Consider the following 26,618-nt stretch of genomic DNA (forward strand, 5'->3'; position numbering starts at 1 on the left):
TAACAAAAAAACAACAACATAACATCTCTAATCTCAAAGACATCTACCAATTTGGAACATAAAATGCCTAAAGCAAGCTTAACTAGAATCATAAAGGAATTTGAATACAAAGTTTATCATTCCCTGTTGCTATAGAGTTGGAATGAGGAAGATCCAAATAGAAAACTGGAATTTAGCAAGTAGTTTTTGGCCAAAAGCATTACAAATCCAGATATTATTCAAGTGTTTTATGGAATGATGAAACCAAACTTAAACTAAACTAAATGTGACATTTAATCACTATAACTGTGTTTATTACTCTCTTAACAACCCCGATTTATTCATTTACAAAGATTTAAATGCTTCTGGCTTGACAATCTGAGCTGGAATTCGAACAGTAGATATTTTTATTTTTTTTCTTATTGTTTTTTTTCTCTTGGTAAGAGAGTATCCTTTTGTTTCTGTCACTGATTTCATTCTTCCCTGCACCTGTTCAAACGGATCCACATCCTTCTTAAAATCAGGCTTCCAAATTTATATGCAGTATTCAAAATATGGCCTGTTCATTGCCATATACAGCAGAATAATTGCCTACTTACCTGTCAGAAAAATTCTTTGTCAAAACCCTATGAGCTCTCTTAGAAGCCCATCAGATTTTCTTTTTCTCATTGTCTTTCTTTCTCTGTTATCGTTACTGTACAAAATTTAAATCTTTGATTGATTGAATGTGTAGTATATGAAATTATACAAACCATACCCTGAGTCTTTCTTTTGGGTCACTTTTTATTTATTTATTTATTATTTTTTTTTTTGACAAGGTTTGATTAGTATTGCAAAATATTGGAGTATTTAAAGAGGAATCTGAATGTCTGCCTTTAATATATATGAGGTACAATATAATAGTACTTGCTTACTGATAAATTGTAACCAAGTACTATTGCAACAAGCAATGCTCTCCTCCACTATACAAGTACTTGTATAGTGGAGGTGGGGGGAAGCATTGTTTTTTGGCAATAATCACTTTAAGATATGCAATGTAACCTTAAAATAACATTCTAGTCATAGAGACTGTCACAGAATTTTCTCGGCTGGCCTTGCTACCTATGGGAGTCTAAAATGCTAGTGGAACTGATAGTCAGTCAAATGGGCCAAATTTCAGTGAAGTCTGGTCATTCTGTGACAACAAAATCCTCTGCTTGCACCTTCACAGTGGTGAGAATGTTAGTAACCCTGGGTATAATCCCCATGTGCAAGTCCTGAAATATTGCAGGTACCCTCCCAGGTGTGAACCAATGTAAGTTGGGGTCGAGGTGTGGCGTTCACCCCCACATGGAGGAATGCCACATTCTATGTTGTTACCAGGCAATAATATTTGGTAAATGAGTCTCATCGACCAGTGCAATACCACCGCTTTGCTTATTGGAAGCTTGAAGTGATAGAACCCATGTTTAGTCTTCAGAGAAAAGCTCTAGCAAATGCCCCATCTCTTCGAAGCATGATGCAGTATGATTGTGGAGAAAAGCTCTGGCAAATGCCCAATCTCTTTCATCATGAAGTATGATTGACGTCTTTTGAGGTTATGATGGACACTGGTGAGATTCAATCTTCCTTACTTTTCAAGGGTACAGCTCTAAAACAGTGTTCTCAGGCCAGCCTCTAGATAGTCCACTGACCAAACCTGTTAGTAATTCTCTAGGAGGCTTCTGGATCAGCTAATGTTTAATCTTGCTGCCTCTACTCTGCCAGATAATGGACTGGAAGGAATCCAAGAAATGTGTATGGGGGGGGAGAGACATTGTCAAGGAGTTGAGTATATTCTTGCCATGTGTACACCTTATCGATAAATTTCATTTTTCATACATGTCCTCCCCACCTTTTCTTACTTCTGATTGCATCATGATTTGTCAAACTAATGGAATAAACTTATCTGCAAAAAGATCTAAATCTCCCAAACACTTCCTTGTTCATTTCACAAATATACATGGTCTTAGCTCCAATATCAGTGAAGTCCATTTCCACTTACGGTTTGCCAAACCCGCTTACTTTTTCTGACAGAATCTCAGTTATCGGTTGATTCAACTGCTGCTCATCTCAGTTGTCCAAATTATTTGTTGTATGATTCCTTTCGCTTCAAAATGTCCATTCTGATATTCCCTGTCAGAGACGTAATAATTTTGAATCTCCTCTGTTCGATTTTCTCTGGCTTAAAATGTTTATCTCTACCTCATTCTGTCAAATTCATCTGTTGCCTCTATTATTCTCCCAACTTTACTAATCATTTGGAACTCTTTGACTTCCTCTCCTTGAAACTTGACTTTCTCCAGTCCAGCTTTCCTAACAGTGAGGTAATTTTATTTGGTCATTTTTAATGTTCACAATTCCAGTAGGCTTCTGTTTTCTATGTAAGAATGTCATACAGACCCAGGTCCCAATGTGAGGCTTTTGCAGTTACCTATGACCATGTACATATTGTTCATTTACCTACCAGAAAAGCAGACAATCCCAACCACACAGCCAATGCTCTTGATTTTTTTCTCACAAACAACCCTTCCAACTAAGTGAGTAGTCCTCTAGGAGTCTAGGTGAGTAGTCCTCTAGACATGTCAGATCACAGCGTGGTGATTGTCTCTTCTCTAATGGAGCCTTTTTTTCTCAGAATTTCTCAATCTCATGTTGTTTGTCATTACAAGAATTCAAAATTGAATGATGTGTGAGATTTCTTTTTTTTTTTTTCTTTTCCTTGGTTGGATTACTGTTTCAGTCTTCTGATGTCAACTTTTGCTCAGATTGTATTAGTGAAATTATTCTTGTAGGGGAGGAATCCTTTATTCCATACTCCACCTTAAAATCTAGTCCTTTATCTTAACCTTGGTTTACCAATAAATGTGTTAAGGCTGTTCAAGATGAGAACGTTGCTTATCACAATTGGCTTGCATCCAAATCTTCAGGTTCATTTTCTGCCTACACAAAAGCTCGCGACAATTGTAAAGTCTGAACTAGATTTTGAATGGACTAAAAGTAGAAAATTTGCTTCTGTCCCACGTGGTAGTCGAGCATTCTAGTTTCTTGCCAGAGCTGTTAGCCACAATGTTTTCCCAAAGATAAAGCTGACCTGCTAGAATCCTACTTTCTTCAACTCGTGTATTTATGATTGTGGTAAACCACCTCTTATTATTCCAAGTATACTCCAACTAGTGTCTCCTGTAGTCTTCTGTCAAAAAAAATTGCTTCCTCTTCTTCCAAATCCAGGATGGTTGAAAGGTTTTCTCTCTCTCTCTCTCTCTCTCTCTCTCTCTCTCTCTCTCTCTCTCTCTCTCTCTCGGTGTTACTTTTCTTCAAAATAACTACTCATTCTGTGAAATAACAAATCCATCCTACCGTGGAATATTGTTCCCACATCTGGGGCAATGACCCCAAAATCTCTCTCTCTCTCAGACTTCTAGATTCCATTCAAAAGAGAGCAGTTAGGTTAATCAATGAACCATCTCTAACAATTCTCTGTCTCATAGACATTCTGTTTCTGCTGCATGCTTTTCTGAATATACTTCCATTGCACTGTTCTTCTGAATTGGTCTCTGTAATTCCCACTCTCTCTTCCAAACCAGACCGAACATGTGCCATAACCATTCAGCATTCTTTTACTGTCCAACTTAAAAATCACTGTACCAACTTTCTTCTTTGTCATTTATTCCTTCTAGAACAACTTTCCTTTATACATATTTCCTGAAAATTACAATCTGCAGAAATTTATGTCAAATTTCTTTCTTTATCTTCTTTCAATATCTTCTTTCATCTTCTCAACCTTAAACCCACGCATGGTACTAACAATGTAGGTTCTAATATTGTTTGTGCTTTTTCATAAATAAAAAAATAAAAATAACGTAGATGTCAGGGGGGTGCAACTTTGAGAGGCATGTTGCAATATGAGAAAATTTTGTTTTACATGGTTTTTTTTTTTTTTTTTTTTCCTTTTTAATTTTACTGTTTTCCCATCAGTGGATGAAATGATGGGTTACATGTTTTAAATGGCAGATATGCTGTTACTGTGGTTATTAATAATGCTGTACTTTAAAATAAAAATATTAAGATGCAGTACTTCATATATTTAAAAAATAAATTTTTGAACTGTCAATTTCTTATAATGATCCCATACTTACAAGTGAGGCCTGTTTACCATAATCCAATTTACAGTATACTATTGAGCATTACAGCTCTGGTTCATACTATCTAATACAATTAGGGAAAATAAGGAAACCTCAGCCACATAATCATTGTGCACATAGTCTAACAACCAACATAACTGAGTGGTCAAATGCAAGGGTATAAAAAAAAAAAGCTTTTTGTCTGAAAGGTACCGCTTCAATATTGCAACTAAGGCTATCATTGCACAGATGAAAACTAACATCTCAGAAATCATATTCTGTAGAAAATAGTGGATCAGACTATGGGACACCCCCCCCTCAAAAAAAGATATACTACTTTGGATTATAAAAAACACAAGAATGAATTTTATAGTGCTGCATTGTAATTATGGAGAACACTGTTGGCATCAGCACCTTATAAAAATATACAAAGTATTTGTCGACTCATGCATGCTTTGCATTATGCCTTCAGCAGTTTTTGCTAAAGGCATAATGTGATTTGATCCTTGAAAAGAACTTCACATGCTGTTGCTTATAAATATTGATAACTGAATATATCGCAACTGACAAATACGGTAGCTGGCAAAACTAAACATTCGGAGCTGAATGTTTAGTTTTGTCAGTGTTCCACATACAACTAATGTTTCTTTAATGTATTTTTAATTATATCTCTCCTACATTTAGGAGGATTAAGGAGCTATTTTCGAATTTACAAGCTATATACCTCTTTGCTTGCTGATATATTGATATTGCCTTCTGCTTCTTTTAAAAATTGTCAAAGTTAATTTTCAAAATTATCATTTATCTAGTTCTGCTACAGATCTAAAAAGTGAAGTAACAATCTGAATATTTGAAATATTAATGATCTTGTTTTGAAGTCTACCATCTGCTAAATTGACCTCTCCTTACTTTCTTATGGTGATCCCACGGTGCAGTAGAGCTCTTTTGAAAATTGTCTAATAATTGCTGATTTATTTCATGATACTATGGAGACTGACAGTGCCCAGGGAACCGATTAGCCCGATAAAATGGTCTTTCTGCCTTTGAGTACAAGACAGGGCCAATTTTTATCAGATGAGGCAACTCCAGGTGTAGGGTCGGGCTTTTAGAACTTGAAAAAGTACAATGTTATGATGCTCCTGCTTCACAATCTTCTACTTTAGTAGATTCCAGGTGCTCTATAAGTTCCTCATACGAGAAAAACATTAGACCTTCTGCAAGTATATCTCCAGATAGGAAGATAAGGATACCCAATAAGGGCACTGTGATGCTGAACGAACTTCCGCCTCAAGACGCTGTTATTTTACTACCCAAAGAATTAAAGGGGTACCTGCTCAATGATAACGCGAAGGTAACCAAAACGGAGACCAAGATCATTCGAAAGTCCTGGAGTGGCTTAGAACAAGTTGCTCAGTCACTTATTGTAAAAATAGAAAGACTGAAGGTTCAAATAGATTTACAAAATAAAAATGTTGAAGAACTTAAAACATCAAATGACTAGCTCCAACAAAAGTGCATCGAAGAACTAAAAGTGCAAAACATCCCTGAAATAAGGTCTTATGCCAGTGTTCTAAACTTATAAAGAATTCCTCACCTGATAATACAGTTACACCTACTTCTGTTTCTGAAAATGAAAGAGTAACTAACGCAGACAATGTACTTGCACATTTTTTCAGTTCTTCAAGCTCAATGCCTGTTAAAGTACAGCCTACAAAGAGGCCTCAGAACCTCATTATTGTAAAGGCTACCGAAGGTTCACAACTCACTACTAGCCAGGAAGTTAGAGAACATGTTATTAAAAACCTAAAAAGTTATCTGAAAGAGGTTAAAATCAAGGCACTTCAAGCTATCAAGAACAATGGGATAATAATAGAGACAAACTCTAAGGAGGATATAAATGCTATTGCATCCTCTAAATTTATTTCTTAAGCTGGTCTGTCTTCAGAGGCACCAAAGGAACTAAATCCTACAATAATTGTTTATGATCTAGATAACGATTCAGCTAAGGAAGAAATTTTGGATGATTTGTATTTCAAAAATTTAAAAGACTGGATTTACTCGTGACCAGATAGGAAATGAGATTGTATTTAAATTCAAAATGAAATCAAGGTCTAAGTGTACATCAAACTGGGTGCTTGCTCTTTCCCCAACCTATTTTTTCACAAATCTCCACTCTAGACAGGATATTTATAGGCTTAATGTTACCAAATGCTTCTGTTGTTTATCATACTGACATACGTCTAACTCTTGCAAAAATGAAGTACCGACTTGCGGACACTGTACTTGTTCAGGGCACATTTTCAGAGTGTCCCAACAAAAGTGACCCTGCAGTATGTGCCAATTGTAAATGAAAGAAGAAGACAGCTGATCACTCTGTTAGAAATGCCTAGTGTCCAGAATACCAGAGCGCTATGGAAACAGTAAGACAAAGAACTATTCCCATCCAGTCCTAATGATCATAAGAGTGACGGGGCTGAAGAATCTATACTTTTGACCTCCAAATTAAAAATCAGTCAATTAAATGCCCATAGATCTAAGACAGTGATCAAATTTGAAGACTTGCAGATATCCTTTCTCCAAACATTGTTTACAGGAACCATGTCACTATCATGGTAAAATTACAGGCTATCCTTTATCCACCAGAATAATAAAATCCCCTCATGAAGATCCAGAAACAGCTATTATTGTATTCAATAGAAATATAGACATTCTCACCATCATTTCTCTCTGCTCACAGCATGCTACCTGTATACAAGCTACTAATGAAATTATGTCCTTCTACTTGATTTCTTTATGCTGTCTGCCATCTTCAGATATTAATCCATTTCTGGAGTACCTAGAAACTGCTCTTCTTAAACTTTTACCAGAACCTGTTATTATCCTAATGGATTCAAATTCCAAATCTTCACTGTAGCATAGCGCAACTACCGACCACAGAGGACGGTTATTAGAAGATTTAATTTTTGCTCCTCAATTGCATGTTCTTAATCTCCCAAATAAGCCTTCTACCTATTGTAGCACCCTGGGGCAGTCTAACATCAATGTCACTCTGGCAACAAGCAATATCTCTTCTCTAATTTCTGAGTGGGATGTACATACAGATTTGACAGTTTCCGATCATCGACTTATATCTTTTGACCTATGTTTTTCTAAAACTACTACAGCTCCACCTAATGATCTGAAATCTCTACAAAATATAATTTGGGAAAACTTTGACAAACCAATCTTTAAAGATCTTCTACAGACTCTGGACCATCTTGACAATAATCAAATTTTGTTAAAAACACTATCTTTACAGCTACCACAAAATCTACCAAAAGGAAAGCTTTCCGTACAAAATGAACCCTGTGGTGGACAAATAGCATTAGCATTAGTAGAGGCATATGATGCAAGAAAGAAAGCTTATGCAGCATCAGCCCAAAAAAAAAAAAAAAAAACGTTCCCATTTCACGCCTCTGTTCGTTCAAAATACCTGTCCAGCTGAGCCTTAAACTTATTTAGGCTATCAACTTCCACAACAAAGGATGGAAGCTGTTCCACCAACTAACTACCCACTGGCTAAAGGCAAATTTCTGCAAATCTATCCTACATCTGTCTTTCCTCAATTTGAATTTATGCCCTCTCAGGTGATTATTCTGAGCAAGAGGAAGAATCCCAGCAGCATTGAGCATGCTCACACCATTCAAGGCTTTATACACCTCAATCAGATCACCTCGCAGGTGCCTAGTCTCCAGACACTGTAATTTTCAAAATTTAAGCCTTTCTTTGTAAGAGCAACCCTTTGTTCCATTCACTAATCTTGTTGCCCTACTCTGTACTCGTTCCAACAGCCCTACATCCTTCCTAAAATGAGGCCTCCAGACCTGTATACAATACTCAAGGTGTCACCTGACCATTGCCTTATACAAGGGGATAATCACCTCCTTATCCCTGCTAGAAAAATTCCTGTATATCATTGACAAGACACCATGAGCTACTCTTGCAGACCGTCTGCACTGCTCAGAAACCTTCATATCTGCCTGCACAATTACCCCCAGGTCTTTTTCGTTCTCTACCACTGTCAATGTAGTACCACAGATTTGATACGTCACTCTGGGGTTACTGCTTCCCATATGACATTTGTCAATGTTAAACTTCATTTGCCACCTCTCAGCCCATCTGTTCAACTTTTCTAGATCCTGTTGCAGCAGCGTACTGTCATTAGTTTTCTTAACAACTCTGCCAACCTTTGTATAATCTGCAAACTTGGACATTAAGCTTGATATACCATCATCAATATCATTTATAAATACAGAAAACAACAATAGATCCAACACTGAACCCTGAGGGAATCCACTAATAACATTAGTCCACGATGAGCAGTGTCCATTGATTACCACTCTGTCTTCTCCCACTCAACCATCCCTTTATCCATAGCAGTTTGCTTCCAATGCCACACTGCTCCAATTTGTGCAGCAGTCTTCCATGTGCAACAGTATCAAAAGCCTTCCTAAGATCCAAATATATGATATCAAAGTTATTCCCTACATTCAGTTCTTTTATGACTGCATCATAGTATCTAATCAAATTGGTCAGGCAAGACTTTCCCTTATCAAAACCATACTGTGTACGAGCTATAACTGAACTCTTGTCTAGATGATCTTGCAGTGCTTCTTTAACCAGTGCCTCCATTAATTTTCCTGGAACAGAAGTTAAACTAACAGGTCTATAATTACTTGTGTCGCCCTTTGATCCTCCTTTATGAATTGGGGTCACATTTGCACATCTCCAGTCCATGGAGACCTCCCCTGAGTCCAAAGAATCTCTCATAATTATGGCTAAGGGTTTGCTTACTTCCTTTGCTGCCTCCTTTATTATAACTTTATAGATTCCGTCCACCCTGGGTGCCTTTTTTATGTTTATCTTCAACAATTTCTCCTCCACTTTCCTCTCAGTTATTACAACATCTAGCTCGCTGCCGGAGTTTAACTCACCTCTGGCATTCCCTTCCCTGAATAACTCCTCATGGGTGAATGTAGATGCAAAATACTGATTTAGTTTGTTAGCCATCTGAGCAGGATCATCAACAGTTGAACCATCAATATCGAGTGGACCAATCTGATTCATCCCCTTCCTTCTAGAGTTTACATAGGGAAAGAACTCTTTTCTGTTTTTCTTTGCATCCTTTGCCAAGGATTTCTCATAATCTGCCTTTGCCTGCCTAATATCCTTGTGACTTGGTTACAGACCATCTTATATCTATCATAGGCTTCCATGTCACCCATTAATTTATATGTATCCCATGCATTTTTCTTCTCTGGCATATGTCTCATTAGTTCATCTGATATCCATTTAGGCCTAAATCTGGAATAATATTTCTTAGTTGGTATGTAAAGCCTAGTAGTTTTCAAGATAAATTCTTTGAATGCTTCCCATTTTGAATTTACTGTTGGTAACATGATCAGTTGGTCCCACCGTATACATTTTAAATACTGTCTTAGACTACCATAGTCGCCTTTACGAAAGCAAAAACTCTTTCCTTTACCCCCTGATGGTAGTTACTTCCTTGAGTAAATCCCACTTCAGCACACTGTGATCACTGCCACCTAGTAGTTCCATTATCTGCAGATTCTTAATGCATGAAGAATCACTACTGATAATCAGATCAAGAGTATTACTCCCTCTAGTTGCCTCCCGAACATGCTGATGTAGAAAACAATCATCCAATAAATCCACAAAAGCCTTGCTAGTGTGTGAGTGACCAACCCACAAATTCCAGTCAGTATGTGCGAAATTAAAATTCATCATTATAACACTCTATGATTTACTGGCCCACTCTATTTCCCTGTGCAGTGTTTTATTATACTCATCAGAGTCATTAGGCCTATAACACACTCCTACTCTCAATTTTGATCTCTGAATGCTTATGTGACACCAAACTTACTTGACTGCACTGTCCAGCGATGTCGACTGGCTTCACTTCCTTGAATTTTATGTGTTTATTAACTAATAGCACGACCCCTCCTCCCTTCCTATCCTGTCTTTCCTTTCTGTACACATTGTACTCCCCACATTCAAGTTCTGCATTCCTTATATCTGTGTGACACCATGTCTCTGATATCTCAACAATATCTGCCTTTGATGTTCTGAGCAATACCTGAAATTCATCAAATTTATTTACCAAACTCCTAGCACTGGTGTACATGCAAGTATACATGCACCTGTTCCTATTCTTAGTTACCCTAACACAACCCATATGTTTACTTGTACCGCAATGACTCCCAGCAGTCTCTGAAATACCCTGCATCTTGTTTTCCAGGCTACTGCTGCTCATTCCAATAGAAGCAGTGCAAGAATCACTTTCACCTCTGCCAGTGGCTACTGTTAATCTATTAGTCCTTGTATATCCCCAAGCTAGCAGTTTTCTGACCCACCTAACCCTGCCTTGATAGCATCAGCAAATATTCTTGCTCCCTTTCTATTTAAGTGTATCCCATCCCTGTAGAATCAGTCTCTCCTGTTAACAAGTACAGACCAGGCTGAAAAAAATTCTACCCCTTGAGCCTTGCACAATCTTTCCATGGTCGAATTGATCAATAAGGCTCTCATCATATACTCCCTCCTATCGTGTCTGGGCAGAATTGCAGACACTTTCAAATTCAACCCTAATTCACGGCTTTTTTTCAAGTGACCTGTACTTGTTAAGTAATTCTGCCGGTCTTCTACTCTTAATATCATTAGTGCCAACGTGTACAACAATATCACCTTTTGTGCCCTTAAAAGATGATATCCACTCTACAACGTCATCAACCTTGGCCCCTGGCGGACATACCATGGTCCTCTTCCACCTATCCTTTTTACATAGTATGTTCCCCATTTCCCTGACAATAGAGTCACCAACAACTACTAGTTCCTGTGAGACCAGCGCATTCTGCTTTGGGGGTTGCCGCTGTGTTGCGTGATGCTCAAGTGCAAGCTCTGGCATTGATGTGGACATCTGAGAGTTGATGAGCACCTCAATTTAGCTCTTTCGAGGGCATCCACCCTGTCCTTCAAGCTCTCGTATAGGCCCATAACAACACTGAGTTGTCGCCTCATTTCCTCACACTCCTTACATTGTGCACACACAAAGACATCCCCCTTGGCAATGTTATGTCCTGTACCTGATTGCTCCACAAACATCAAGCAAGCAGTGCATTTTAAAAGGCTGTGATTCAGTGGGCAACTGCCCCCTCAGTTCTACCCTGAGCCACAGCACTCCATTTAGTTTGAACCTTTTGCTTTCCTGCTCTGGTCTGAGTCATAATTTCAATTACAGCACAAAATTATAACCTAAACTTGTATCCCAACGCAGTTGTAACATTATATATCTATATATATTTTTTCAGTATCAAGTATTGTCTTCAAGTTTCTTTATATAACTTCTGTATCAAGTTATGTATTAACGTGTACTGGGAACCAGCCTTCCTGGTAGCAAAGCGGCCAGAAACAGCTAAACAACACACACACACGCTATGCAAACATAACACTGCACTCATTTCTGCCCATTGTATATCATCACAGAGAACCATGACAGAGATAAACTAACATTTAGGGGCCTCCTTGCATAAGACACATATCTCTAATTGAGGTGAGAAAAAATTTACTCTCAAATGACTACCATACTGAAGAGAATACGCTTGCTTCTGCTAGTGGCTATTTTGAAATTCATGCTTTGCCATAAACTGTATATTTTTATGGTCCCCTTCCCCATAAACTATACTTTTTTATTTTGGGGATGCGATTACACTCATGTTATATCAGAAACCATGGTTATAACAAGGTTCTATGTATTAAGTTTGCACTGCATGCGAATTCTGTTTGGTAGAGTAAGGTGTAAAACCCAAAGAACATGAAGAACAAATGGGAAATGTTCAAGAATGATGCTGGAGACTAATATTTATATCATAAGAGTATAGCTTAAGATGATGCCTCAAAATGATTGCCCATTGAAATTATAAGCTTAGTACAGAAAAGAAAAAGCCACTTGAATTGAGTATAAGTTATCAAGGGGTAAGGCAAGTTATAAAAAAATCTGTGGTAATGAGTTCCCAGAACAACAACAAAGATTTTGTATATGTGAACTGCGGAAGAAAAGGGATGAATCAAATAGGCCCACTTAAAGCAAGCGGTGGCAGTAAATTTGATAAATCCAAAGAGTTGACTGATGGAAAGAACAAATTTTTGTCATTGATTTTTTTTACATGATTAACAATGTTTAAATATAAATATAATTAAATATAAATTAAAGGTAAAGATATTAGTGGTAGGTGGCATTTACTCAGTATTTATGATGGAATCTGTATCACTAAGTCCTTCCAAAAAGGGAGAACTTGACAGCTGCAAATAAATTTAACCTCTATGGAGTTAGTAGTAAAGCATATTGTACATCATATTAGCAGAAATGGAATTATGAGTGAATCACACCATGTTATTATTAAGGAGAAGCCTTAGCTAATCAACCTTGTACATTGTTACGAAGTAGTCACCAAAAAATTGGATGAAAATAATCATTTTTATTTAATTTGCTTAAACTTTAACAAGACTTTTGACAGTCTCCTATGTAAGCCTTGCAAACTGGAATAATACAAAATTAGAGATGAGATATTACAAAGCATAAAAATATGACTGAATGGTATGAAACAGTAGTTATGAACTTCTCTGAGGTGACCAGTGTTAGTGTTGAATGAGGTACTTCAAGGCTCAGTATAGAAATCCTTGCTTTTTCTAGCATTCATTAATGATATAAACCAGTAGACCTATTATTCTCAACTCAGAATATATTTATTTTTATACATAGGACAGTGGATTACTGCATTTACTACATCCCAGAAAGAAGTGATTTCACATGATTTAAGGTTCTGTGAGTAGCACAGAATATATTGTCAACCATTGCTTGTTGTTGACAAAAGTTTTTATGATTACATTTTTTGTTATGATTGTCCTCTTCCTCCTCTTCCCCCCATGTATATGTCTGAGCTTCGTGGATAATCAGAAAAATAGCAGCATTTAGCTGCCAAATGTAAGTTTTCTATACAGGAAACACAAAAATAATTTATACTTTGGGGGGAACCCTCATGAGATCATCTATCCATAACTCTGATTGATAAGGCCATAACAATTCTTGCAGTCTCTTGTTGGATTCGAACCCAAACCTCTCCAAACAATGAAACCACTATACTCTCATGGAAGTACAATGTTCATATAGCAATATGTTTCATAAGAAACCACCCACCAGAAGAAGCATTTATCCTTGGCATAAATGTGTAAGAGGTCTGTTAAACTAAGAGTCTCAAAGAAAACAGTTCATCATGTTTATGCAGTTTATTGAACCAAGAGTTATCGCCAGATTAGCCATATCACCAGATTTTCCATAGTATTAGCCTCAGCCAACGCTATGGAAAATCTTAAAAATGTTTGTAAATGAGGTCTTACAAATCAGTCTATCACAGAAAATAAGGAAAAGGGGTTGAATTTTTTACCATAAATTCACATATTATTACATGTCACACATGTGCATTTTAACAATGGAACTCAGTCATATATTCCCAAATGTGGGGTTTCCTAAATGGGGTAACCTGGACAATACATTAGCAGCAGGCCGAGATTTCGTTTTCCAGATTACTTGATCCAATATCAGTGGAGTTTTTAATGGGGTTTATTAATTTCTGCTCATACTTCCCTCTACTGATGGGTCCTGTAATGAACATAGCAGTGAAGCCACACCACACAAGTCTTCCATGACAGATTAGCTGTTTCACTGCTGATGAATCTTTTGAAGTTCAGGTTTGAGTCCTGTCAAAAAAGACTGGAGAAATTTCTAAATATCTCATTAATTGAGGCTATAGTTAGCTAATCTCAGGCAGATAGTGTTCCCCCCCCCCATGATTTATTCCAATTTTTTAGCCTGCACAACATGCAAATCAGCCTGTGAACACATGCAGAGACAATACACAGTACAGCTCAGGTTGTTAATGTGCCTAAAAGCCAATACAATAACACAGTAATGTGGGAAATTGATGGAATTTCATCTAGAACATGTGGATATAATCCTATATCTAATAATTCCTGGTGTGGGCAATACCATTCAGTTGAAATTCATTTTGTTCTGTCTTGACAGCCCACAGAACATTCTAAGGCCACTTATCTGTACCGCAGTCTCTACCTGTACCAGGAACATAAGACAAAATCCATGGATTTCTCAGGATCACATGGAATCAGCTGCTTCACATGTGCAGTTTATATAGGTACCAATATAGCAGTCTTGGTTGAACCATGTGGATGGTTAACCATGAAAGGTTTTTGGTTATGTAGCAACCACTCTGTTATGCTTTGAATTATGCTTTATGTTCAGTAATTATCAGCAATCCCAACAACTGTGCCCCCAAAAACTCTGTCATGGCATACACATAAACTTCTGTATCACTTTATATAACCCATTGATGGAGAGCTACATCTTTTTTTCCTTCATTGTACAGTCAGTCCTCGTATAATACGTGTTTACACTACATGAATTCGATCATACACGATTTATAAATAGGGGAACGATATCTTATATAACACGAACCGAATTCGCTTATGCACGATTCGCCTTTGTGTTTACAAGAAATGGCAGTTGAACGCAGAATCACCCCAACCGAACTCAACACGATAGGAATGAAGAGAAGATTCTGAAAATGTATTTATGTGTTTTATATCTGTGAAGGGGAAACACATTTCACCATAATAACGTAAAAACCAACACAATTCCAGCTATCGGTATAATCACAAATGCAATTAGATCCAGTTTATAACAGATTCCATTAGCAGGAACGCAACTGGAAATTGTTTTATGGTAGTAACCCCTAGAAATGTGCTTTAGTAAAATGTGAGGTGTTAATAGTGTATCTCTGCCTTTACGGTGTTGTTTATTCAGTTGCTACACACGCACAGCTTTGTTTATGTGTATCAAGCGTGCCTCCTCGTTTTGTAATTGTGCTTTATTCCCTAAAAATGAGTAAAATACTTAAAAGGTGTGAAAAGGAAGCGTCCTGGTGAAGACACTGCAGATTCAAAGAGAAAAATAAAAGCAATATCGATAAACAGAGGCGGACTAGGTCAAAAATTCTTACCCGGGAAAATTTGTAGTGACCTCATACTAGTGTTTATGGCCAAAATCACACCGGCCTCCGGCCCACCGGGGTTTCCCCGGGAAGTCTTATGGCCAGTCCGCCTCTGTCGATAGCGAAAAAATATGAAACTGTGAAAAGCTTTGAGCAAAATGAAAGACCATGTGATATTGCATGTGCTACAGACCTAAATGAGGCTATGCCGAGAATTACAAAGAATGCAGAGAAAATAAAAACAACTTTCATAGTAGGAACAACTCAAAGGCCGACCGGGCTAGCCGAGTGGGTAAAGTACCTGCCCGGCAACCCAAAGGTCGCGGGTTCGATTCCCGCCTCGGGCTTGGATCAAAGTACTGCAAAAACCTTGGGAGGTGCAATATGGCCACAGAAGCCGATGCGCCAACAACTATCAAAAAAAAAAAAAAAAAAAAAAAAAAAAAACAACTCAAAGTGTAATTAAAATCCATTAGATTAAGACACAAAGAATTGGAAGAGATGCAGCGGCTGTCATCTGTTTGGATAGAAAATCAAACAAAAAACAAGTTTGCTTACAATAGAAGCAAAATCATTAGCAATATTTTATTACGTAACAGTCGTAATAAAATACGTAAGTATTTTATTACGATTATTTGTTGTGTTTGGTAATGTTTTGGTTACAAATGTGTGTTCAATCTTGGCCCTATGGGAAAAACCCTATTTTTCCCATAGGGCCTGTTGTTTATATTGCACGATTTTGCATTGCACGAGGGTTTCTAGGAACACAACTATCATGCTATACAAGGACTGACTGTATTTATAAAAAGTACCCATAGGATTGTTATTGCTTTGGTTATAGAGCTTAACTAATGAAACATAATCTACCATACAATCTAACTTTCCCATAGCATTTAAATTTCCTTTCTTAAGTTGGTATACAAAATTTAGTCTAGTATTAGCATATTGTGCACTTTGACCATTCTGCTGTCACCTGTTCTTATAGCTCTGCTGTAAACATGTCATTGCAGTATAATTTGCATATTTCTCTATACCATGCAGATTCCCCTAGTGCATTTTTTACTGAAATTTTAATGTGTCATTCCTTTTCACATTGCTTGACTATTGACCATTATAAATTTCAGCACTGTGTAATTAGCAGTTTTCTCTTTACAAGTAAAAAAAAGTGAAAAACAGTTTAACAATAATTACCCTGTATTTTATTTAGTTTCAGAAGAGAAAAGGTAAAATGTTATTTTAATACTCAGGAAAAGGGGTGTTATAGTATTATTTGCCTGTACAAGGCAGAAATCCTGAAATCCAGACATTTTTAAGTGTTTTTTATTTTGTGTGTGTGTGTGTGTGTGTGTGTGTGTGTGTGTGTGTGTGTGTGTGTGTGTGTGTGTGTGTGTGTGTGTGTGTGTGTGTGTGTGTGTGTGTGTGTGTGTGTGTGTGTGTGTGTGTGTGTGTGTGTTAAACAATTTAACTTAACAATTTTGAAAAACTCTATTGGTAGTTTCATATCTATGCATTTATTTTTGATGAGCAGCACTTTCAGCTGCCATTATTAAACACACTGTGGTCTTAGCCGTGATGGAAAGTCTACTGGCCACCAAATAAAGTCCATGATTTGCTAAATTTATATATTTATTTTTATTTTAAAAATATTGCATATAAACCTAGCCATCACTGTACATAAAGCATTTAGGGTAAAATGTTGCTGTGATCAGTTTTTCATATATCACCCAATGTGACATTCGTGACACTATCTGAACTTCCACTTCTGACTCTATCGGCAATAAAATTTTGAGTTGACATTATGTTTTTGCTTTAAAAATCAATCTTTATATTAGTTAAAATCTTTACTACTTTCTAAGTTAGGGATAGTATCATCTCTGAGCTGTGTTTATGTTTCCCTGGAAATGAAAACCCCACAGGACAAAAATTTGCATGATTTCTAATGAAAAACTTTTCCCAGGTGTTTATTACAGCCATATTTGTTACTCTTGCCTTTCAAGGTGGTAGATGACTTTCATCAACCGGTGAAATACCACCACTTTGCTTATTGGAGGCTTGAAGTGGTGAAACCCATGTTTAGTCTCTAGAGCAAAGTTTCCGGCATCCCCCCCTCCCCCCATACTTCTCCTTCAACCCATGCACTGTACTAAGTACTATAGGTTTTGATACCTTTCGTGTTTGGGGTTTTCATAAAAAAAAAAAAAAAATTATGTACTGTATAGCTGTTTAATATTTTAAAATAAAATGGATATGTGTGCTGTATATTAAAGGTATCGACACAGTGACAGAGAATCTTGTTAGCGATTTCCACTTTCATCATTTATTGTAAAAGTTTCATGTTTTCAGATTTTATTTAGTTTCATGTGTTTTAGATTTTATTTAGTTTCCATTTATTTTTTATACTTATTATTTTATTATTTTTTAAATGGAATATTACCAGAGTGATCACATACAAAATAACTTTGGAATTTCATGGTGACAAGTTTCCCATTTTCAAATTTTAAACAATGGCTTAAAAAATAAAAAAATAAATAAGTGTAAAATAATGTAGTTAATAAAAATAAGTTAATCGCATAGAAAAATTATCAAAAAAAGTAGACAGTCACACTGCTGATGCATTCCCCCTTTATCTGTGCTTAAATTTTAGCATTTTATGGTTGGTTAAGTTTGTTATCCAAAAACTGGCAATCTCCAGGTCCCAAGTTTGCCAGATTTTGGATATTACACCTGTCTTATTAATATCTCTGGTCTCATAGGAATGTCTAGAGAGTTTACCAGTTCACATATTTATTAGTTAGGGAAAGGCGATAAAATTACTAGAACCTGGAAACGCGTAATAACTTTTGTATGTGACTGTTCCTGATTAGTGAGTAATTTCTTTGTGCGAAAAATTGAAAGGAATTTTGTGGACAAGGACGTTTGATGGAATGATTTGGCCAAGTGCCAACAATTCATTTAGCTTGGAAATTTTGGCAGTTTGCAAAAGCAATGTTAGTCAGTGGACTCTGCATTTTAGTATTAGCACAGAATATAAACTTTTTTCTGGAAGAAATGAAAGAAATGAAAATTGCTATTGCAATACCCTCAATACCATGTAACAAGGCTTCTGGAGGCAACTATTCTTTCAAGATCACACTTCTTTCTAAGCAGGGAGTGATTTGTACTGGATGTCACATATAAAGTCATCTTTGTTCTGTTTACAAAGCTGACTTTATATGTGACATCCAGTACATTCTCAGCTGCTCTTTCTTCAAATGTTTAGATAGCTCAGGATTGTGAAAAAAACTACATCCTCCTTCTTTTGCTGACTGTTTGGCTGGGAGCTGTTAGAATACTTCACTGCAGTAATGGAATGCTTATGTTAAAACCAAAGGACCATATACTGAGTTATAAGCGTACTAGAATTGGAACATTTGTTTATCATAATTTAGTTTCTTTTCTTTCTCTCTTTCTCTCACTAACTTTTTTCTGATATTGATTTACCTGTTCCCCCCCATATGTTCAGTTCCTACTTTTCCCACTCTTGGTATTTATACTCTTGAGATCTCTCTGATACACTAAAAAATTCCACAATTAGGCTTGGAAATGTTGTCATAATAGTAAACCAGTATGGGTATTGATCATAACTGTTGTAGCAAATTTATTTAGTTTCATGCTACAACAGTTATGATCAATACCCATACTAGCTTACTATTATGAGCAATATCGGATAGAGGATCCCCCCCCCACCCCAAAGCAGTACTCAAATACGGAGGATGCAGAAAGGTCAGGGAATGACCACCGCATATCCCGGGAGCAATATGGCCTTAGTTGCTAATGCTCTTAAATAACAAACAAACAAACAGAGCAGTACTATTGACTGACACCCACAGGAACAAATTTTGATAACTTAACATTTTCCTAATATTCTGTTCTATTCTATTTACTAATATGTAATTGCATTGGACTCGATTTGCCTTTTTTTTTTTTCTTTTTTTTTTTTTTTCCAGATGTGGAGAAGATGGATTTTTCCACTGGGATGACAGCTGCTTTATTTCTTGGTTGTAATTTTAAGCCCAGCTTTCATCTTCTGTTGGCCTTGGGAAGGAATTTTTTTTTTTCCGACATGGTTCATTGTGCACAAACAGAGAGAGAGAGAGAGAGAGAGATTCGCTCTTATTGCTGAGATAAGGGCATAAACTTTGCATAAAACCTCCAAAAGTTTAAATCTTCAGTTAAAATGTGCTGTTGTGTTCTATATGATAGGCATAACATTTTGGACACATCATGAACAATGTGCCATCACTGTGTTTTTGAATGATTTTACATAATACATTTAGATCAATGATGAGCAACTTAATCAACTGGCATTTGACCACTTTTGCACCTGATAAACCGGTAAAATGTAAAAGTTTTCCGAATTTCATGTCTCTGAACTTATTTTTCCAGGGTTAAAGAAAAGCTTGATGCAACCCTTTTTCCGTTTTTGCTCCTTCATGTCAGCCATTCGATTAACAGCAGAATGCACTGAATCTTCACACACACACAACTTAAACAGTGATTATATAAGTAGCACCACACTATAATTTTAAAATTAACCAGAATAACTCATAAAGAAGCAATACATCATACCTATTAGTGTAAAGCTGCATTGCATGCCATTTGGACTGCAAACCACCAGTCTGTATACATTGTATATGATTGGAAGTATCTTTTAATTTAATATTATGATATATATTTTTATAACCTAAGGCATACTATTTATATTCACTAGAAAAGAAAACTACTTACAATCACTCTTTGTAAGTAGTTAATTTGATAAATAATAAATAAAAAATGTATTATTTATCAATGGTTATTACATTGAGGAGTTTGATCAATCTGTTTTGTATCCTGCCATGACCTGAAGAAACTTGTATATAGCAGCGAACAGTGCTAGTTTCACTATAGCTTCTCTCTCCCTCCCAATTTCCAAATTTCAGCCTTGCAGTTAGTTGCTTTCTGTCTACACTCTTTTAAAGACTTTAGAAATGTGGCTTCCTCATTTACTATTTTATCTTTTATCAGTGTTCATTTTAGCATAATACATATATTTTTTTTCAAACTTAATGCTCTCCACATTGCATTATTACATTATACAGAAACTATATTGAAAATATAACTCAGTATATTTGGGACCTAGACAAACTGGCAAACAGAAACAGATAGCCTCAGCCAATTATTGATAGGATATATTGAGTGGAGCTAGCCCTAGTTAACATTCTATTCAGTGTATCCAATAATCAATAATTTGCTACATCATAATTTTAATTTTACTATTGTATTATAATCTATGTGTTTTTTTATAGGGTACAACAAAAATCCAACTTAGGTTACCAAAATACTTGGCCCTATGGCCTCATAGGTATATATTTTTTCACCTCTAATACTTATATTCCAAATTCGTATTAAATTTCATCAGTTGTATAGTTGTATATATCAGTTTCATCAGTTGTATGTTTGTGTGTGTGTATATATATATAAAAAACACTTATACCTTATGAATTGGAAAAACAAATTAGCTTTATTGATACTCATATCAATAAAAACTAATTTGTTTTTCAGTCCACATGCTGTAAAAGTGGTGGGTGGGTGGGTGGGTGGGTGGGTGGGTGGGTGGGTGTGTGTGTGTGTGTGTTATAAATTTGCAATTGGAAATTTGGTTTATGATTTAGTATGTAAGTTAAGTTTATTTTTATTAATTTCCACAGGTCAAGCAATGGAAATAGGTACACCTGCAATTAATTTTCTTATTGAAACATGGGAAGGCCATTTAACTCCACCGGAGGTAGCATCTTTAGCAGATCGTGCTTCACGAGGCAGAGATCCATCTATGGTACGAGTTGCTGCACAGCTTGCATTGTCTTGCTTACCACATGCTCATGCACTAAATCCTAATGAAATTCAGAGAGCCCTTATTCAATGTAAAGAACAAAGCAATGAGATGCTAGAACGAGCATGTTTAGCTATAGAATCTGCTGCTAAAGGAGGAGGTGTTTCACCTGAAGTTTTATTTGATACAGCTCGTAAATGGTAAGTAAAAATCAAATGTAGAGCAAACAGAGAAATTATAATTTCTCTGCTACATTTTTTCTTGGTCTTTACTATATATTCATTCTGAACATGTGCATACAGGTTCTTTCCAAAAAAAAGAAAAAAAGATAGTCCAGTTGTAATTTGTATATATTTAACAAAATATATGACATACATCTGTATGTTTGGTGTTTCTGAATGCAGCAGCCTTGGAGATTATGCCACCCCTTGACAGCAATTTCATGGAATCCACTCTTTCTAAAATGACACACACACTGCGAAGCAGCATCTATTCTTTGCAAAATTGTTTAACCGTGTTCAGCATGAATTTCAAGTAAAATTCTAGTACTGAAAAACTCAGAGGAGATTTGCAGTAAGCAGTGATAGACTAATTAATCGATTTGAAATTATTGATTCTGTTGCTTGTAATAAGAAATGTATAACCTTCTCTATATGGGAAAGAACAGGAATCACAAGTCAGAAACATTGCATGTGTTCAGCATTCACTTATTTCAAAGTTTTTATCCTACATGGCCTGTTCATGACAGTACCTTGTTGTGATGATTAAATTGTAGTGCCATAAGTTGCTGATCATTGCCTTTTAAGTCTTCAGTGACTGCTCAAAATAATATTGAATTAGTGCTAAGTTCACATTACAAATGAGTCCAATTTAGGTGGCAAGCTGTTTCTCAAGAAGTGCTTATCTGATAAAAGCTATTGGTAACTATATGGACACTGTCATCAGAAATGGAGCATCAGCAGTGAATGGTGAAGTGATCAGATTCTGAGACCAACAGCTCTTTTGTACATTTTAAGATTTTAAAAGATGCCTCTGGGTGCAACCATGTAACTTCCATCTAGTTAGAAGCCAAGCTAAGTTGATAGATGGAACAGGACCAGGATATGTCTGCCAGGGGCAAAGGTTGATGACATTGTAGAGCAGATATCATCTTTTAAGGGCACAAAGGGTGATATTGTTTTACATGCGTTGGCACTAATGATATTAAGAGTAGGAGACCGGCAGAATTACTTAACAAGTACAGGTCAATGTTGAAAAAAAGCTGTGAGTTAGGGTTGAATTTGAAAGTGTCTGCTATTCTGCCAAGACATGATAGGAGGGAATATATGATGAGAGCCTTGTCGATCAATTCGGCCCTGGAGAGATTGTACAAGGCTCAAGGGGTAGAATTTTTCTCAGCCTGGTCTGTCCTTGTTAACAGGAGAGACTGCTTCTACGGGAATGGGATACACTTAAATAGAAAGGGTGCAAGAATATTTGCTGATGCTATCGAGGCAGAGTTAGGTGGGTCAGAAAACTGCTTGCTTGGGGGGGGGGAATACATGGACTAATTGATTAACAGTAGCCACTGGCAGAGGTGAAAGTGATTCTTGCACTGCTTCTGTTGAAATGCAATTGAGCAGCAGCCTGGAAAGCAAGGCAATGGGGATTTCCAGGACTGCTGGAGTTATAGAGTACAAGTAAATACATGGGCTGTGTTAGGTTAACTAAGAGTAGAAACAGGTGCATGTACACCAATGCTAGGAATATAGTTAATAAATTTGATGAGCTTGAAGTACTAGTCAAGACATCAAAGGCAGATATTGTTGGGATATCAGAGACATGGTGCCACACAGACATAAGCAGTGCAGAATTGAAATTTGGAGAGTACAACGTGTACAGAAAGGATAGACGGGACAGGAAGGGAGGAGGGATTATGCTTTTAATTAAGAAACAAATAAAATCTGAGGAAGTGCATCCAATTGATGCTGTGGACAATGCAATGTTGAGTCTGTTTGGTATGACATAAGCACTGGGAAAGGAAAAATGAAAGTAGGTGTGTGTTATAGGCCTAATGAATCTGATGAATATAATGAGCAATTGTGCAGGGAAATAGATTGGACCAGTAAATCAGAGTGTTTTATAATGGGAGATTTTAATTTCCAAGAGAGTGACTGGAATTTATGGGTTGGTCACTCACACACTAGCAAGGCTTTTGCAGATTTATTGGATCATTGTTTTCTATAGCAGCATGATCAGGATTCAACTAGAGGGAGTAATACTCTTGATCTAATTATCAGTAGTGATTCTTCATGCATTAAAAATCTGCAGATAAAGGAACCACTAGGTGGCAGTGATCACAGTGTGCTGAAGTAGGATTTACTCAAAGAGATAACAACCATCAAGGGTAAAGGGAAGGGTTTTTGCTTTCATGAAGGTGACTACGGTGGTCTGAGCCAGTATTTAAATTCTATACTGTGGGACCAACTGATGATGTTTCCAACAGCAAATTCAAAATGGGAAGCAATAAAAGAAATAATCTTGGCAGCTACTAAGCTTTTCATACCAACTAAGAAATATTATTCAAGATTTAGGCCTAAATGGATGTCAGATGAACTAATTAGATGTGGCTAAGAAGAAAAATGGATGGGATACGTATAAATTAACAGGTGACACAGAAGCCTATGATAGATATAAGCTGGTCTGTAACCAAGTCACAAAGGAGATTGGGCAGGAAAGGCAGATTACAAGAAATATTTGGCAAAGAATGCAAAGAAAAACAGCAAAGAGTTCTTTACTTAGGTAAACTCAGAAAGAAGGGGATGAATCAGATTGGTCCACTTGATATCGATGGTTCAACTGTTGATGATCCTGCTCAGGTAGCTAACAAACTAAATGGATATTTTGCATCTACATTCACATATGCAGAGGGAGTTATTCAGGGAGGGGAATGCCAGAGGTGTATTAAACTCTGGCAGTAAGCTAGATAATCTTGTAATAACTGAGAGTAAAGTGGAGGGGAAATTGTTGAAGATAAACATAAGGAAGGCACCTGGCATGGATGGAATCAATACCGTTATATTAAAGGAGGCAGCAAAGGAAGTAAGCAAACCCTTAGCCATAATTATGAGAGCTTCCTTTGACTCAGGGGAGGTATCCATGGACTGGAAATGTGCAAATGTGACCCCAATCCAAAAAGTAGGATCAAAGGGAGACGCGGGTAATTACAGACCTGTTAGTTTAACTTCTGTTCCAGGGAAATTAATGGAGGCACTGGTTAAAGAAGCATTGCAGGATCATCTAGACATTCAGTTATAGCTCTGGCACAGCATGTGTTTGTTAAGGGAAAGTCTTGCTTGACCAATTTGATTGGATACTTTGATGTGTTACAAAGGAACTGAATGCAGGGAATAACTTTGATATTGTATATTTGGATCTTAGAAAGGCTTTTGATACTGTTGCACATGGAAGACTGCTGCACAAATTGGAACAGTGTGGCATTGGAGGCAAATTGCTGCTTTGGATAAAGGGATGGTTGAGTGGGAGAAGACAGACAGTGGTAATCAATGGACACTGCTCTTCGTGGACTAATGTTATTAGTGGAGCCCCCATGGTTCAGTGTTGGGTCCATTGTTGTTTTCTGTATTCATTAATGATGGTATACCAGGCTTAATGTCCAAGTTTGCAGACGATATGAACTTCGACAGGGTTGTTAATGACATTAATGACAGTACGCTGCTGCAACAGAATCTAGAAAAGTTGAGCAGACAGGCTTGAAGTCCTATATATTAACGGGACATGGATCCTTAAGGTGCAAGTTATATGATTTTGGTCTGGAAACCCAGCCAAATTGTAGTTCTGGTTATAATAATGAAAGTTGGGGTCATGTATTGTGTGACTGTTTATTGTGTGAGGAATATCGCCAATTGTTTAGGAATGAATTATTATATTTTGGAAGAGGATTTGAGCCTTATTACATAGAGACTAAGTCCAATTTTAATAAGTTTAGTAATTTTTGTGAGTTAGTGTTTTGAAAGAGAAGAAGGTTACAAGTGCTGGTGGATGTTTTTTAGGCATTCTGTATACTGATTGATGTTGCTGATTATTGCCACTTCATGTAGTCTGATGCTTTTAAGTTTTTGTTTTATCTTTAATGGTGTTAATACTGCTGTTGATATTAGTGTTTTTTTTTAGGACCTCCTGGGTTAGGCCACTTGGAGGTGGGTATGATGATGCCCATTGGAATTGCACTACAATCCAATGGGCATGGAGATGGTACTTAATACTGACAGAGATGATCCAGGCCTGGCTACAGGTACTTAGGGATGAGCATCAGGGGCAGTCACGCTTGAGTGTATGCATTCTGGTGGCGATCTGAGGTTTTTTTTTTTTTTTTTTCCCCCGTCTTCTACTAGTAGTAGTTCTCTTTTGGATATATGATATTGGGTGGAGATGGGTGCTTGTCCGGGTGCCACCATATATACATTAATATATGATATGATGATAATTATCTGCAAGAGTAGCTCATGGTGTCTTGTCAGTGATATACAGGAATTTTTCTAGCAGGGATAAGGAGGTGATTATCCCCTTGTATAAGGCAATGGTTAGACCACACCTTGAGTACAGGTCTGGAAGCCTCATTTTAAGAAGGATGTAGAGCTGTTGGAATGAGTACAGAGAAGGGCAACAAGATTGGTGGATGGAACAAAGGGTTGCTCTTATGAAGAAAGGCTTAAGTTTTGTAAATTACAGTGTCTGGAGACACTGTAATTTGCAAATGATTTGGTAAGAGATTTAAACTTACCATAGGAATCTGCAGAACTCCTTGGTTCTAGATTTAAGTCAGAAAAACCTTCTGGCACATGGAATTCCTTTCTCATAGTACAGACACAGAACAATAACTAGTCCCGTACTTTTATGAGGCCATTTCTATGGTTTTTTGCAATAATATAAATGACTTAATGAACTATTTAGGAATTAGTTACAATTCTACACAGTGGAGACTTTTTATTGACTCATGAAAGAGGAGTCTCAAAAGTGTGTTGCTCCACAATGGAAATAAATATGGATCAGTTCCAGTAGCTCACTCTGTGTATTTGAAAGAAACATATGAGAACTTTAAAAAGTTGTTGACACAAATATTACGTATCAAGAACATGGTTGGTTGGTTGGTCTATGTTGGCTTTAAAGTGGTAGGCATGTTACTTGAACAGCAATTTGGCTACACAAAAATGCCTTGCTTTTTGCGTGAGTGGGACAGTCAGGCAAGGAGTAAGCACTGGGATGTCAAGGTATGGTCATAGAGGGACAGTTTGTTACCTGGATCAAAGGACATAGTTCATAAACCACTCATAGATGCCAAAACTGTCTTCATATCACCCTTGCACATCAAACTAGGTTTGATGAAAGAACTTGTGAAAGCTTTATCTCAGGAAGGTCCCTGCTTATTCCCATTGATCACTCAAGTGAAGCTAAATCAAGGTGTTTTTTTTTTTTAGACCTCAAATTTGAAAACTAATGAGAGACTGAGATTTTGAGGGAACTATGAAT

At 36.8% G+C, this 26,618-nt stretch overlaps 1 protein-coding gene across 3 annotated transcripts in view; it reads left to right on the forward strand.

Moving 5' to 3' along the window:
• Positions 1-26,618, forward strand: part of Dora (zinc finger SWIM domain-containing dorado) — a 729,579-nt gene that overhangs the window by 596,779 nt on the left and 106,182 nt on the right. For all 3 annotated transcript variants that reach the window (XM_090389614.1, XM_090389612.1, XM_090389613.1), the window contains exon 20: positions 20,968-21,289. In XM_090389614.1, the coding sequence (XP_090245740.1) occupies positions 20,968-21,289 (322 nt within the window). The remainder of the gene's footprint in view (positions 1-20,967; positions 21,290-26,618) is intronic.

Source organism: Mastigoproctus giganteus, chromosome 2, assembly GCF_048544385.1.
Source record: "Mastigoproctus giganteus isolate SK-2022 chromosome 2, ASM4854438v1, whole genome shotgun sequence".
Classification (NCBI taxonomy): domain Eukaryota; kingdom Metazoa; phylum Arthropoda; class Arachnida; order Uropygi; family Thelyphonidae; genus Mastigoproctus; species Mastigoproctus giganteus.